Source organism: Macaca nemestrina, chromosome 12 (assembly GCF_043159975.1).
Source record: "Macaca nemestrina isolate mMacNem1 chromosome 12, mMacNem.hap1, whole genome shotgun sequence".
NCBI lineage: Eukaryota > Metazoa > Chordata > Mammalia > Primates > Cercopithecidae > Macaca > Macaca nemestrina.
The window spans coordinates 52,442,122-52,455,292 of record NC_092136.1 but is presented as its reverse complement, the minus strand read 5'-3'; the positions used below and the strand labels follow the sequence as shown (position 1 = coordinate 52,455,292).

General features: G+C 43.4%; 2 protein-coding genes across 22 annotated transcripts in view; one reads left to right on the top strand and one right to left on the bottom strand.

Annotated features, from left to right (window-relative positions):
* Window positions 1-4,059: 4,059 nt before the first annotated feature.
* LOC139357504 (collagen alpha-1(I) chain-like) lies at window positions 4,060-12,251 on the bottom strand. Of its 6 annotated transcripts, none has more exons than XM_071075079.1 (4): window positions 10,138-12,251; window positions 8,574-8,679; window positions 7,987-8,186; window positions 4,060-4,961 (listed from the first exon to the last, which is right to left on the bottom strand). In XM_071075079.1, the coding sequence occupies exons 1-2, from the start codon at window positions 10,445-10,447 to the stop codon at window positions 8,642-8,644; spliced, it is 348 nt and encodes a 115-aa protein (XP_070931180.1). In that variant the 5' UTR covers window positions 10,448-12,251; the 3' UTR covers window positions 4,060-4,961; window positions 7,987-8,186; window positions 8,574-8,641. The 6 variants fall into 6 exon arrangements, with proteins under 6 accessions (XP_070931180.1, XP_070931181.1, XP_070931183.1 ...); XM_071075080.1 differs by having other exon boundaries at window positions 7,987-8,136; XM_071075082.1 differs by having other exon boundaries at window positions 10,153-12,246.
* The window catches only part of BMAL1 (basic helix-loop-helix ARNT like 1), a 109,831-nt gene continuing 105,941 nt past the window's right edge, over window positions 9,282-13,171 (top strand). For 15 of the 16 annotated variants that reach the window (XM_011750032.2, XM_024794460.2, XM_011750030.2 and 12 more), the window contains exon 1: window positions 10,086-10,213. The gene's annotated coding sequence lies outside the window, so the exon portion shown is untranslated. Of the gene's footprint in view, window positions 9,367-10,085; window positions 10,214-13,171 lie in introns of those variants that run through there. The other variant, XM_024794461.2, reaches the window with a different exon arrangement.

Genomic DNA, 13,171 nt, shown 5'->3' with positions numbered 1-13,171 from the left:
CTTTCTAAGGGGGAAAAAGTGTTCTTTTCATTGTGTTTTCATACTAACACAAGTCTCGTTAACCCATGATGTATTTAAAAGGACATATAATACCCCCCTTTTTTTTCCTTTGAGATGGAGTTTCACTCTTGTCACCCAGGCTGGAGTGCAATGGCACGATCTCAGCTCATTGGAAACTCTGCCTCCTGAGTTCAAGCGATTCTCCTGCTTCAGCCTCCGACCAGCTGGGATTACAGACATGTGCCACCACACCTGGCTATTTTTAAATTTATTTTTAGTAGCGACGGAGTTTTACCTTGTTGGCCAGACTGGTCTTGAACTTCTGACCTCAGGTGATCCGCCGGCCTCGGCCTCCCAAAGTGCTGGCATTACAGGAGTGAGCTACTGTGCCTGTTGCAGGACATATAATACCTTTTATAAGTAGGACTATCCTACCTTGTATTAGTAGGAATAAAAAATAGAACTTTTTATTCCTACTTATAAAAGGTATTGTATTAAATAAATAGCACTATTTCAGGTTGGAGAAAACACAAATATTAGAGTCAAAGCCACCTGAAATCTGAGTTGAATCCTAGATCAGCTGCTTACCAGATTTGTGATGTTGAGTGAATAGCTTTACCTTGCTGAACCTCAGTGGCTTCATCCATAAAATGGGGGTAATGCCTATATCCCAAAATTGCTGCTGTGAGACCAACATATGGGCCGAGAGCTGCCTCTGGAGTCAGATGTCTGGGTTTGGATTCTAGCTCTACCATTTACTTCCTGGGAGCCATAGGCAAGTTATTTAACTTCTCCATGCATCAGTTTCTTCATTTATAAAATAATGATAACATAGAAACTTACCTCTGGAGTTGTGTCAATTGTGATGGGTTGAGTCAATATGTATAAAGTGTTTCAAATAATACTTGGCACGTGGTAACACCATAAAAGTGTTTGTTTTTATTATTATTATTTTATTAGGTATGTTTTCTCTCTCAAACAACAATAATGAACTCTCCTAAGTTTAAAAATAGATAGATCGATGGAAAGATAAATAAATAGATTGATAATAGTTACCTAGGAAACTGATTTGGTTCATGGTAATTTACCTCTATGTATAGGAAACAAATTTCATCCCCTAGATTGTGTAAATGAAAACATGGAGAAAGAAGGAAGGATTATGTCTAGCCAAAACCACAATTTCAGCTGCACATTCACTTGGTTTAGAAAGAATGTCAAGTGTTACCAATTCTTCAGCAGAAGGAAAACAAGCAACAAGTCTCTGCAGCCAGACATAGAAAGCACTGTTTTGAAAAAACTGGGAAGTAGATCTCAGACATGCTTGGGCAAGATTATTATTCCACTGCATTTTAATTGCAATTGCCATACTAAAAATAGTTGCATTAGACTTCATTTATCATTGTTCAATAGCCCCATTTGTGGAATATGAAAATATTTAATGCCTTGCAAATGAAGACAGCTGGATGCTTAAAACTCTGTCTGAAGAATTAAATAGAGAGTCTTACTGTATTATATTCCCCTGGTACAGTGAAATTGCTGTTTGTCTTTCATATTCTCCAGTCCTAAGATTAGGAAGGAGTGAGGGAAAAGGTTTTATTTTAATAGGGAGGTTACCAACTATTTTAATTTCATCTACTTGGAAAGGTTAACTCCTAAACCTTATAATGGACCACGAATCATGGCCAACCTTCCAAGGTGCCAATATTGCACTCTGCATTAGGGGAAGAGAGTGGAGGAGTAGACAAGGTGGGGATTATGTGAGAAGAGCTGGTTCACTCTAATTTCCAAAGCCTGCTGTCCCTGGGAAGCATGAAATCACGAAGACCATAGCCTCAGGAAAAAAATTATGTTTTCCCACTTTGGGCCCAGACCGGGGCTCCCGACTAAGGCATTGACCTGGCGTAGTGTGTGGGGTTGTGGTGTTACAGTGCAGAGGTCCTTTAGCTATGAATGTTCCTGGGCAGCAGAGTGTCTTCCCCAGAAGCAGAGCTTCAAGCTGGAGAATGTCCAAAAAATAAAAATAATGCCAAGCACCACTAAAACTGTAAGTCATGTTGAATTTCATCTTGGAACCGGAAATTCACAATACAACTCTTGGTATTTCTCTATCAGTGTATTGAGATTAAAAGGAGCTCCAAGGCATAAAAGCAGATCACCCTGGAATTTTCCAGGGATCCCAGCCCAACCAGGGCAAGTCATCTCAAAGGCTGTTCAATTTGAAGGTGGATAACTGGTGACTAAGAAGAAAAAACCAGAATAACATGAAGTGGTGCCAGAAAACACATGAAGTGTTCTGGGACACTTGGCTCTCCTGGTTTCCTTTTAAAATTATTTTTATTATTATAAACAACTTTGCAGAAAGTTTGTCCCCTAACCTCTTCAATAAAATGTAATCAGTGAGATACCGCTAGAATACTTATCACTTTGTCCATGTATACACATCTTATTTACAAAATTTCAGTCACTCTGTATACGATGGGAGTCTCACTTTTCATATTACATTATTTGACTTTTTTCTATATATTTATGGTTTAATGTCATGTTTAACATTTTAAAGGATGACATTGTATTTTATCCAGCTGATATAACTACTTATTTTCTCAAAAGTGAATCAACTTTCTAGTCCTTATTATTGGACTTCTGAACAACGACAGCAACAACAACAAAATCAACATTCACACTGTAGCTTATGAAAAAGTTTATTTTTCTACCCAGTGAGATACTTTATTTGAACATATTGTCAACCCACTGTGAGGCAGAAAAACATAAAAAATTTTGATAGCTGCAACTTTAAAAATTGACTAACAAATGATAGAAACAACTCAACTAAAGGAAAATATTTTAAAAATTATTTGTTCTTTTATTTCCCTATATTATGGAATATGGTGCTTTTTGCTGGAAGTTGATAGGACTATTTAGAAAGCCAAAATGGCTCAATGTGCTGCACTTGGGAATCTCATTGATTCATTCATTCATTAACTAATATTTATTGCACACCTACTACCTGCTGGAGACTATTCTAGATGTGAGAGATATGGCAGTAAAAATAACCCTCCCCTCACAGACCTTACTGTGGGAAGCATACAATAAATAAATGAATACACAACAAAATGTCAGCTAGTGATATGTGTTGAAAAGAAAATTCAAGAAGGGTAAAAAGATGAAATGCAGAGGCTGCTGTAATATTTCAGAAGGGATGGGAGGTTTTCTCTGATGAAGGGGTAATTGAAGCCATTGCTTAAATCCTATGAGTATCTCTGGAAGGTGATGTCTTGCGTGTGTCCATGCAATAGGTACAGCTCACTTTCGCATCTCTTTATCATTTTTTATTAATTTGTTCAGACAATATTTGTTCTCATGAATGTGCCACTGCTTTGATAGCTATGGGAGATACAGAAGTGAACCATGCAGGTGTGGCACCTGCCTCACAGAGTTTATGAGAAGACGAGAAATTACAAGTGTGACAGTGCTTTGAAAGAGGAAGTACCAGGTGCTGTTGTGGTAGATTTTTATAGCTGGGAGGTCAGGGAAGGTTTCCCTGAGGAAGTGACCTTTAAGCAGTGAAGCAAGTGTGAGCCAGATTCATGGGTCAAAGGCAATGGAAGTAAGGGAAATTTACAGGCAGGGAGATCAGTGTGCAAGCTTGCTTTCCTTTCTGACCTTTCTTTCCTTCCTCCCTCCCTCCATCTCTCTCTCTTTTCTTTCTTTCTCTCTCTCTCTTTCTTTCTCCTTCCTTCCTTCCTTCCTTCCTTCCTTCCTTCCTTCCTTCCTTCCTTCCTTCCTTCCTTCCTTCCTTCCTTCCTTCCTTCTTTCCTTTCTTTCCTTCTTTCTTTCTCTTTCTCTTCTTTCTTTCTTTTTCTTCTTTTCTTCTCTTTTTGGCTGTTGACTTTCACCTTTCTCACCTATCCGAATCTTCCAAGGGCTAAGAAGTAATATCACTTGATTATATTTTCTTGTCTTTCTCTGGTAAATGTGCAAATGTATGATTTAGTAGTAGATGAATAAAAGAAAATGTACATGCAGCACAGGAGTCAAAAACAACAATAATAATAATACAACCCAAACTAAATGGACTTTATTCATACTCAAGATTTGGATAGCTTTATTTACAGTAAGTTTTATTGTCCATATTTTGTTAGCTAGAGTGCTATCAATTTATGACACAGATTTTGGCTCATAAATTTCTCAAAGACCACTTATCAAGTTATACTCACTTGTGGTTTTGTATTTAACTCAAGTGCATATAATTTTCCATGTCTTTAAAATAAGTTTTATGGCAGAGAGAGAAGCAGCAGCAGGAGAAGATAGCATTGAAACCTTATAAGAAAAAAATATGTAAGTCGTATTTCTTGTCTATACCAGCTGATTCTTTGAAACCCAGTGTGGTAATGAAGTAGAGTAGGAAAGCTATGGGCCGGTCCCATAAGCTTATAGCTTCCAGAGGGCCCTGAGGTTTAAAAATCCCAAAGAATGTTCTTTTCAAAACTGTTTACAGATGAACCTCAACTTACGATGGGGTTATGTCCCAATAGACCCATGGAAAGTCAAAAATATTGAAAGTTGAAAATACATTTAATATCCCAATACACCAATCATAAACTAGAAAAATTTAAGTCAAACCATTGTGAGTCCAGGGCCATCCGTATGATAAAGAAACATTAGAAACTATGTGAATATTTTCAATGAGAGAGTTTTGCATAATGAGGTATAGTTTCTCCATACAATAAAAATGCTGCAGCCATTAGACAGCCTGTTGTAGAAGGAGGCTCAGTAACAAGAGAGAATGCTTGTGATAATTTTTTAAAGCAAGATGACAAAACTTTGACATGATAAAAATTAGATCAAAAGAGCTGGGTGTGGTAGCATGCCTACAGTCTCAGCCACTTGGGAGGCTGAGGCTTGAGGATTGCTTGAGTCTAGAAGTTCAAGTCCAGCCTGGGCAGCATAGCAAGATTCTGTCTCTGAAAAAGAAAAAAATTAGGTCAAAATATGATATAGTTACAGAGAAAATACATTGATATTTTAATGGGGGTTATATCTTCTTAATGGAATTATAGATTATTTTTATTTTCTTCTTTATGTGTGTGCTTTCCAAATTTTTGATCACAAATGTAAATTGGTTTCATAATCTAAAAAAAAAAAAAAGCAATAGATGTTCTTGTTCTTCCAAAGAGAAAGGAGAGATTTGAGTAGCAGTTGTTCTTACAATGCACACACATCTGTGTACAAGATGAGAGTTTTCCTTAGGTAAATTCTGAGTCTGTAGCTCTTATGTGAGTGGAGCAAAGGACCCAGAGTTCACTGCAGAGGATCTGAACAACCTTTGATGCTGGAGATTGTGCTTGGTGATTATAAACTTTTGTTTGTAAAACACCAAACGAGAAGGAGAGGGCCAATGAAGTAAGGCAATGTTACAAGGAGTAATTCTTTATAAGGAGTAATTCTTCTACCAATGACAGGTTAAATGACATCACTGCTTACATCTCACCATGCCAGCTGCTGACTTATTAACTGGAATGTGTATATCGCGCATTAATAATGTGTTGTGGGGCCTGCATGCTAGTTTTTCCTTTATTTCGTTTATATGGAGAGTGTGTGTGTGTGTGCAAAGGTTTCGTACACAAAGGTGTATGAAGTCCACCTTTATTTTCATAGCCTCTGGATTTTGTGTTATACTTAGATGTGCCTTTCAAGATTATAGAAGTTCTACTCATATTTTTTTCTAGTGTTTTTATAGGTTTGATTATATGCACTTAAATTCTCTATTCCTATGGTTTATGTTTTAATGTAAGTACAGGGTAGGGGGTAAATTTTATGTGTTTCCATACAGCTAGCTAGTTGTTTCAATAGCATTTATCGAAAAATCTATCTTTTCCCCAATCCTTTAAAATTCACGTTATAATTCAACTTTCATATACTTTGGGTCTGTTTCTGAAAGCTATACCTTTTAATTCGTCTATTGGTCTGTTTCTATAACAATACTAGACTATTTTATTACCACAGTTTAATAGTACACATTGATAATGTATGAAATCTAATTCCCCCAATCTATCCCTTCTTTTCTTTTTCAAAAGCATATTGTAAATTTTTTTGAGCTAATGCATTTCTGAAATGGCTTGCTTGAACACTTCACTTTGCTATACTAACTTGAAGAGATTCTTCCTTTCTTTTATATCTCCAGAAAGTGAATTCTAGTCTGCTCATCCCAGTGAAGCAGGGCAAAATCGATGCCAGTTTTTTGAAGACAGTGTCTATCTGTTCTTCAGAGCTTCTGTTGAGAAGCCATGTGGCCACTGGTCCTTTAGCTCCCTCTAGCCAAATGGAAAAGCCCCTTTCACATCTGAGCACCAAGATCTTTGGAATCTTCGCCATGTCTGTAAGCAAGATCTAGTCTAAAGCCTAATTACACGGTCTAGGACACATTCCAAATAAGGTATTACTGCTCTCCCATTCTGAACTGCTATGGCCATCTCATTCAAAAAAGAGCCAAAGAAAGTCTTTTCAAAAGCAGCTGAAAAAGCTATAAACACTGATTAACTCATTAATGCCTGATTTTTTTAATTCCCATTTTTTGTACACCCAGATGTCAACCTTGGTTAACAGATCAAACCATTCACAAATGTCAAATCCCAATGAAATGCAATCAGAATCTTCTAGAATGGGACTCAGAAGTCTGTATTTTTAAAACTCTCCAAGTAATTCTGATGGATCCAATCATTGGATCAGAGTCAGGGAAACTACTGTAGATTATACTACTTTATCCTCACTAACTTCATTTGTAAAACGGGAGCAAGAAATATCAATTTCATAGAATTGCTAAGAGTGATACCTAATATGTACTAAATCTTGACTGTATGCCAGGTGTAACAGCCCTATAAAGTAGGTACTAGATTATCCCCCTTTTACAGATGAGGAAATTGAGGTACACAGAGGTTAAGCAATTTGATAAAAGTCATCCAGCTAGCAAGTGTGGAGGGCAAGCATATCAACTGCTAGGGTTAATGTGAGGATTATATTAAATAATGTATTTAAAGCCTCTGGTACACAGTTGGTGCAAATAAATGCTCTCTCTTATCTTCCTTTTATCCACATCATTCTACTCATGCCCAGGACAATACTTTGACCTTAGCAGTGCCCTAAGAATTGAAAGTTTAGTATCCTGGAAAGTAGAAAAGAAAAGGGAAGTTAAGTAGTAGTGGAAGGAGGTGTTTGGGATCTCCAACAGAGAGAAACACAAAGAAAGGTGTAATTACATAGGGAAAAACAGGTGCACATGAGGGGAGACAGTGGCTTGGCCACTGAGGGTAGGATAAGGCAGGGTGATAACCATTAAAAGAGGAAAGCCAGGGTACAAGATGAGAATCTCAGAGGAATGGAGTCCAAAAAGACACCTATTTCAGCCCTCCTCCCACTGCATGGTAATTCAGTTCTCATTTGGAGATTTTCTGTGACAAGAAACTCAATTTATCAAGGCAGAGGATGCTTTAGCTGTTAGAAAATTGTTCATATTGATTCATTCTAGAGTTTCTACCCACAGGTTCTCCTTCAACCCCTTAAGGTCCTGAAGAATAAGTTTAATTTCTCTTCTATTTGACGGTTCTTCACATATATCAAGACAGTTACCTTGTACCCCTGGGGCAAAACCTTCTGCTTCCTTTAATATTTCCTCATACAACATAGGTTCTAGCCTCTTTACATCCTGGTCCCTCTACTTGTGCAGGTAGATAATTTCTTTCTGCCAAGTCTTAATTGCAGACAATACTTCGTGTGGGTACTCACCAACACTAGGTAGCACAATGAGACCTATCTTGCTTTACATGTCAGACTTCCATTGATGCAGCCTAAGAGCATTTATTTATTTTGGCAGCCACAATTCACTGTGGACTCAGATTTTTTGTCACCTAAGACCCTTTATCTTGCTCCTATAAGCATCTAAGACACCTCTGCCTCCAGCTGGCTTCACACAGGGTGAGACTCCACATTTACCCTTAGAGTCAGCCCACTGCTCCAATATTGTATGTGGTTTGTGCTATATAATAGCGTCTCTTCCCCTCCTGGCTTTGTGTCATCTGGACATGTGATGCGAATCTACTGGATTTTCCTTCAGGCCACTGATAAAAGTTCTGATGTCTGGACCTGGGAGAGAGGCTTCTGTCATTCTGAGGGTAACTGGTGTGGTATAGACGCTTTGAAATAAAAAGAAAAAGTCTGGTTTGAATCATGGTTCTGCCACCTACTGTGTAACCTTTGGCCAGCTAGCTAAATGCTGACTTTCAGTTTTCTCATCTGTAAAATGGGGCAATAAAAGCTTCCTCACAGTGTGGTTATAAAGATTAAGGGAGAAAATGCGGGGAAAGTACTTAGCACAGTGTCTGTTATGTAGTAGGTGCTGCTGGAATGTTGACTGACTCCCTGCAATCTTCCTTTCAGTCAACGTGGACTCATTAATCAGCATCTTTAGGTTATGGTTACTTAACCAGTTATTAGCCCAATTAATGATACTAGCATCCATCCCATATTTCTTCATCTTGTCCACGATATCTTGTCAAGTGCTTCCCTTAAGTCCCACTTACCTAGAGTGATCTCCTCATGAAATGGGGGCAGAGACAAAGTAGCAATAAGATTCCATCAGCGTGTAAAGTTAGGAAAAATAGCAAGCTACCGACCGAGGTGGTTGACCTAGAAAACAGCCAGCATTCAGCCCACAAGCACATATTGGGCACTCCGTGCCTGTCAATGAGCTGGGGATGGGCAATGCTGTTACAAAGATTAAAAAACGCAGTGTCTGTATTCAAAGAACTTATCAGCCTAGAAGTCTAGAGTCACGGGGGGCCAGTCTGGGTAACAGAATTAGGCCAATTGATTTAATTCCATTTGTTCATATATCCAGCCAACAGATATTTATGGTGCACTTGCTGGGTGCCGGTCCCGCCCCCACCACTCCACCCTACCCCAGCAGGCGCTAAAGGAGAGCTGGCACGATGGATAACGAAAAAGAAGACGCTGTCCTTCTATTCAGGGAGTTTAACATCTGGAAGAGCCGGGATTTCTTTGTGCTAAAGGCCCTCTACAAAGTGCCTGGGATGCAAAAATAAGTCAGTGTCTCTGTCCTCTCAGGAACCGAGTTGCATGTCGTTATCAAATTTTTATTTTCTCTAACTCTTTCCTTCCGTCTCGCTCCGTAGACAGCTTTTCGCAGCAGAGAGCGCTGCCGCGGGGCTGGTGTCTACCCCTCAGCAAGTGGTCAAAACCTGGCTACTGGAAGGAAATGGCAATGGAATCGCTCCGCGCTCGAGTATTCTCTTTGGAACTACGGGAATGACAGCTCCAGTGGGACACTTGGAGGTCATGACGAACGCAAAGAACGTGAGAACACTTGCAGTCCTCGGGGTGGAAATACCTTCTAGAAATACTGAGTATTCGTTCTCTAGTTTAGACTTGGGCACACCAGGGGTTTTAGGAAGGGTCTGGCACTCAATGTTCCTAAAATTGGTTTCCTAGATGGAGCTGGAGGGAGGGGAGTCAGGAACTGCTGCTTTTCGTCGCAATGCCCCGAGTGGAGGAGAAGGAGGAGGGGTGAGGGCAGACGGCCAGACGCCAGCCGGCAGGGGACCCAGAGAAGAGGGACATCCCCGGCGACCCCGAGGAGCGCGGCGTGGGCACCGCAGTGGCCGCGGTTAGTGGGAGACCTGAGGGGAAAGGGAGAGGGCAGGGGCGAGGAAACCCAGGGAGCGCGCGCAGATTGGTCTTCTCCTCGGGGCGTGCGCTCCTGTGCGCCAAATGATTGGTGGCAGGAAAGTAGCAGGTAAACCGGCCCCCGCCGCCTCGCCATTGGTCCGCGGCCTCTCTAGCCGCAACACAACTGGCCAGCGGGCTGCCGAGCCGCGCGCGGATTGGCTGGTGGCGGCCGCCGGGACCGGCTCCCTTCGGGCGCTCGGATTGGCTGGCGGGAAGAGGCAGGTATCCGGGCTCCGCGGCTCCTCCATTGGTGGGCGGGGAAGGGGGGGTTGGGCACAGCGATTGGTGGGCGGGGGGCCGGGCCTGGGCCGGCGGGGAGCGGATTGGTCGGAAAGTAGGTTAGTGGTGCGACATTTAGGGAAGGCAGAAAGTAGGTCAGGGACGGAGGTGCCTGTTTACCCGCGCCGGACTCACCGCCGCCGCCGCCGCGGGATCCGAGTGCGGGCGCGGGCGCGGGCGCTCCCGGCGAGCCACGGTGAGTGTCAGGCCGGCGGCGGCCAGCGGCGCGATCCCGCGCACCCCGTCGGGGGCCGTTAGAACCCTCGCGGGCGCTGCGCCCCTGCCGCCGCCCCGGGGGCAACCCGGCCGCCGAAGAACCCTGCCCGACGTGCCCGCTGCCGGCCTTAAAGGGCCCGTGACCGCTCCCTGCCCCCACCCGGGCCGCGGGGAGGCTGCGCCCCTTAAAGGCGCCGCGCCCGTCCGCCCCCATCCTCCTCGCCTGGGCTGCCGTTGCGGGCTAGGGCAGGCAGAGGTGCCGCAGGAGCCCTTGAAGGGGCCGAGAAAGTGTCCGCTGGAGTACCCACCGCCCTTCCGCGGGCATCGCTACCTGGCGGGGGGAGGGGGCAGCTAGCTGCCTCTTAAAGGGACAGCTCTGCACTTGGGGGCAGTGAATCGGCTGAGGAGGACTCGTAGATGTATCCCCGGGAGCTTCGGGGATCCCCGAGGGGACCATCCCTGGCGGCTGCCCCCCAAGGGCGTTGGGCGAACCGTGCCGCGTCTGCCCTTCCTCTCCGCTTCACTTCCCTTTCGGGAGCCCGCGAGGCTGGGTGGGGGCGGAGAGGGCGTCTCCGTCGGGCTTGGGGAGTCCAAGTCCGCCCGCCCCTTCGGCCCTGTAGCCAGGGCTGGCGCTGCACCCGGGAATCCCCGGCCGGCACGGGGCCGACCCCAGCCTGCGAACTTTCGTGGGGCCTGTGCGGTCCAGGTCCTGGGCGGCCCGCAAGGATGCCCCGTGGGTCTGCTGGCAGGTGCGCTTCGGCGTGGGGATGTCGCCCGGAGCCTGGGTGCGGGCCGGCCTTGGAGCCCCAGAGCTCCGTGGAGGGCGCAGCGAGCCTGGCTCCAGCTCCGAGTTTGACAGATGTCAGGGAAGAAAAGGTTCCCGCTTGGCTATTGCCGGGCGTTGACGTCCCAGAGAGCTCCCCGTTTGCTTGGAAGAAGACGAGGAAGGTAGAGGTGAACGTCGACCTTGTGGGGTGTATGTCAGCCACCCCGAGGGGTCGCGAGAGCCGGCTGCGGGGTGAGCGCAGGTGCCGCCCGGCAGGAGCTGGGGAGGGAAGGGGTGTGCTGGACACCGGCGCCTGCTGTCAAGTTCTCGTCGGCCGGTGAGAGAGCCGCTGCCGCCGCGCACCCCGCACCTCCTGACCCCTCTCCCCTCTCCGCCTCGGCCCCTTCCCGGTCACCTAGCGTTGTTTTGGCGCTTTGGCGCTTGCGGTCTCTTCTCCCTTCTTCCACCGCTACTCTTCAGTAAGGAATTATTAGCCAAGTTTTCTCACCCAGCTTCCAAAAATCAGATTCCGTATTTGTGAACAAGCTTTTCTTGACACTACCCGTATACCCGTATTTCCAGCATCGTCGTTTTATTAAAAATCCACAAAAGCTGCTCCTTAGATGCATTCCTTTCCCACGACACCTGCTTGCTTGTCATTTGTCCTTCTGACATATGCTGTTGTTCACCTCTTTAATCTATTTTTATATGACTATTATTTTAATTCTTCTGGACTCATTGATATCAAGATCTGTCAATTTGGGTTGGTGGTGTCTTTAATTAATGTACCCGTTGAATCATAAGCTTAAAATAATCATTGCTGCTCTTGAGCAGTTTTGAATAATATCATGCTCTCTGTGCTTGCAAGGCTTAAAAAAAAATCGCCGCTTTTATATTTGATTTCCATATCAAAGGAATTCCAAAATATTTTTGAAAATACAAAATTCGATCTTTCAGTCCATGTTTTGTTACTCAGATCACTTTATTGATAAGTCTTTAAAACCGCTTATAGAACATATTTAGAACGTTTGGAAATTTCCTGGACAGGATTTGAAATTGCCTGTATCATCTGAAGCTGGGTCTGTAGAAGCGTTTTGGTTTTGATTGTAGGCGTAGCCAGTGAATGATAGCAATAAGTTAAAACTGTAGTTAAATTTGTTCTTTATTTTACCCTCTGAAGAAAAAACAGGTCTCGTACAAAAGCACTAAGGGAGTTAGAAGCTGGACATCCTGGTTCTAGTTTAGGCTTGGGCTCTCATGGCCTTTCCAGTTATTAAATTTATTAAAAGTTATTAAATTTTTCTGGGTTGTGTTTGCCTCTGATGGAAAGTAAGACAGTTGAATTAGGTGATCTCAAAGGTTCCTCTGCTGTAAAGTTCTGTAAGTCTCTAAATATTTAATACATCTGAATTCAGGTTGGTATTTACCTCCTGGCACCTCCAGAATATCTGAGCTGAAGCCCTATTTTCATAAGAAGGTTAAGCAGATAAATAGATGGTGTTTTAAAGGATCCATTTCAAATGATTTATAAAACGATGACTACTCACGAGTTTGTCTGCTATTTGCAGAAGAGGTTTGCATGCCACAGGGCAGGAAAAGGAAGTGGCCGTGTTTTCAGATTTATCCCTTCACACAACAATCTCTGTGGAATTTATATGCTAAAAGATGGACAAGCACCATAGAAAGATTTGGCTGTATTAACAAAATTGCATATGAAAAGGTAAAAACTAGATAGTTAATATCTCTCTTTGGTGTTAGGGTTATAATATATCTGAGCTTTCTTTGTGATTTCATCATCAACTCTCACTGTGGTAGGAGAAAGTCAATATTGAATAAACAGCTTCAGCCCCCTGATTACATGTAGTGATTTTAGGAAGCATCGTGATAACTAAAGTAGTTATTTGCAGGGAAGTAAAATATTATTTCTAGACCTTGAGGTTTAGTTGGGAACTAGGGACACAGGCATGTTATCCTTCTCCACAGTCTTTTTTCATTGTCACCTTATCACAAGACTCAGATTTATCCCAAATACCCACCCTGTATTTTCTTCTCCTTCATGAAATAAGACCTGCTCTGACCCAACCCCCCTCAGCATCTCTTGCTTCCTGCCCAAAATGTCCTGTCTCTATCCGCATCATCCCCTCCTCTCCTCCCAGTTCAGAGAAAGCAAGT

Bases quoted from the DNA above. Each gene is read 5' to 3' on its own strand.
- LOC139357504 (XM_071075079.1), bottom strand. From the start codon at position 10,447: ATGGGGGCGGACGGGCGCGGCGCCTTTAAGGGGCGCAGCCTCCCCGCG. The intron at 8,680-10,137 runs GTAAACAGGCAC...GCTGTTTTCTAG, and splicing joins CGGCGGTGAGTCCGGCGCGG to GTCAACCACCTCGGTCGGTA.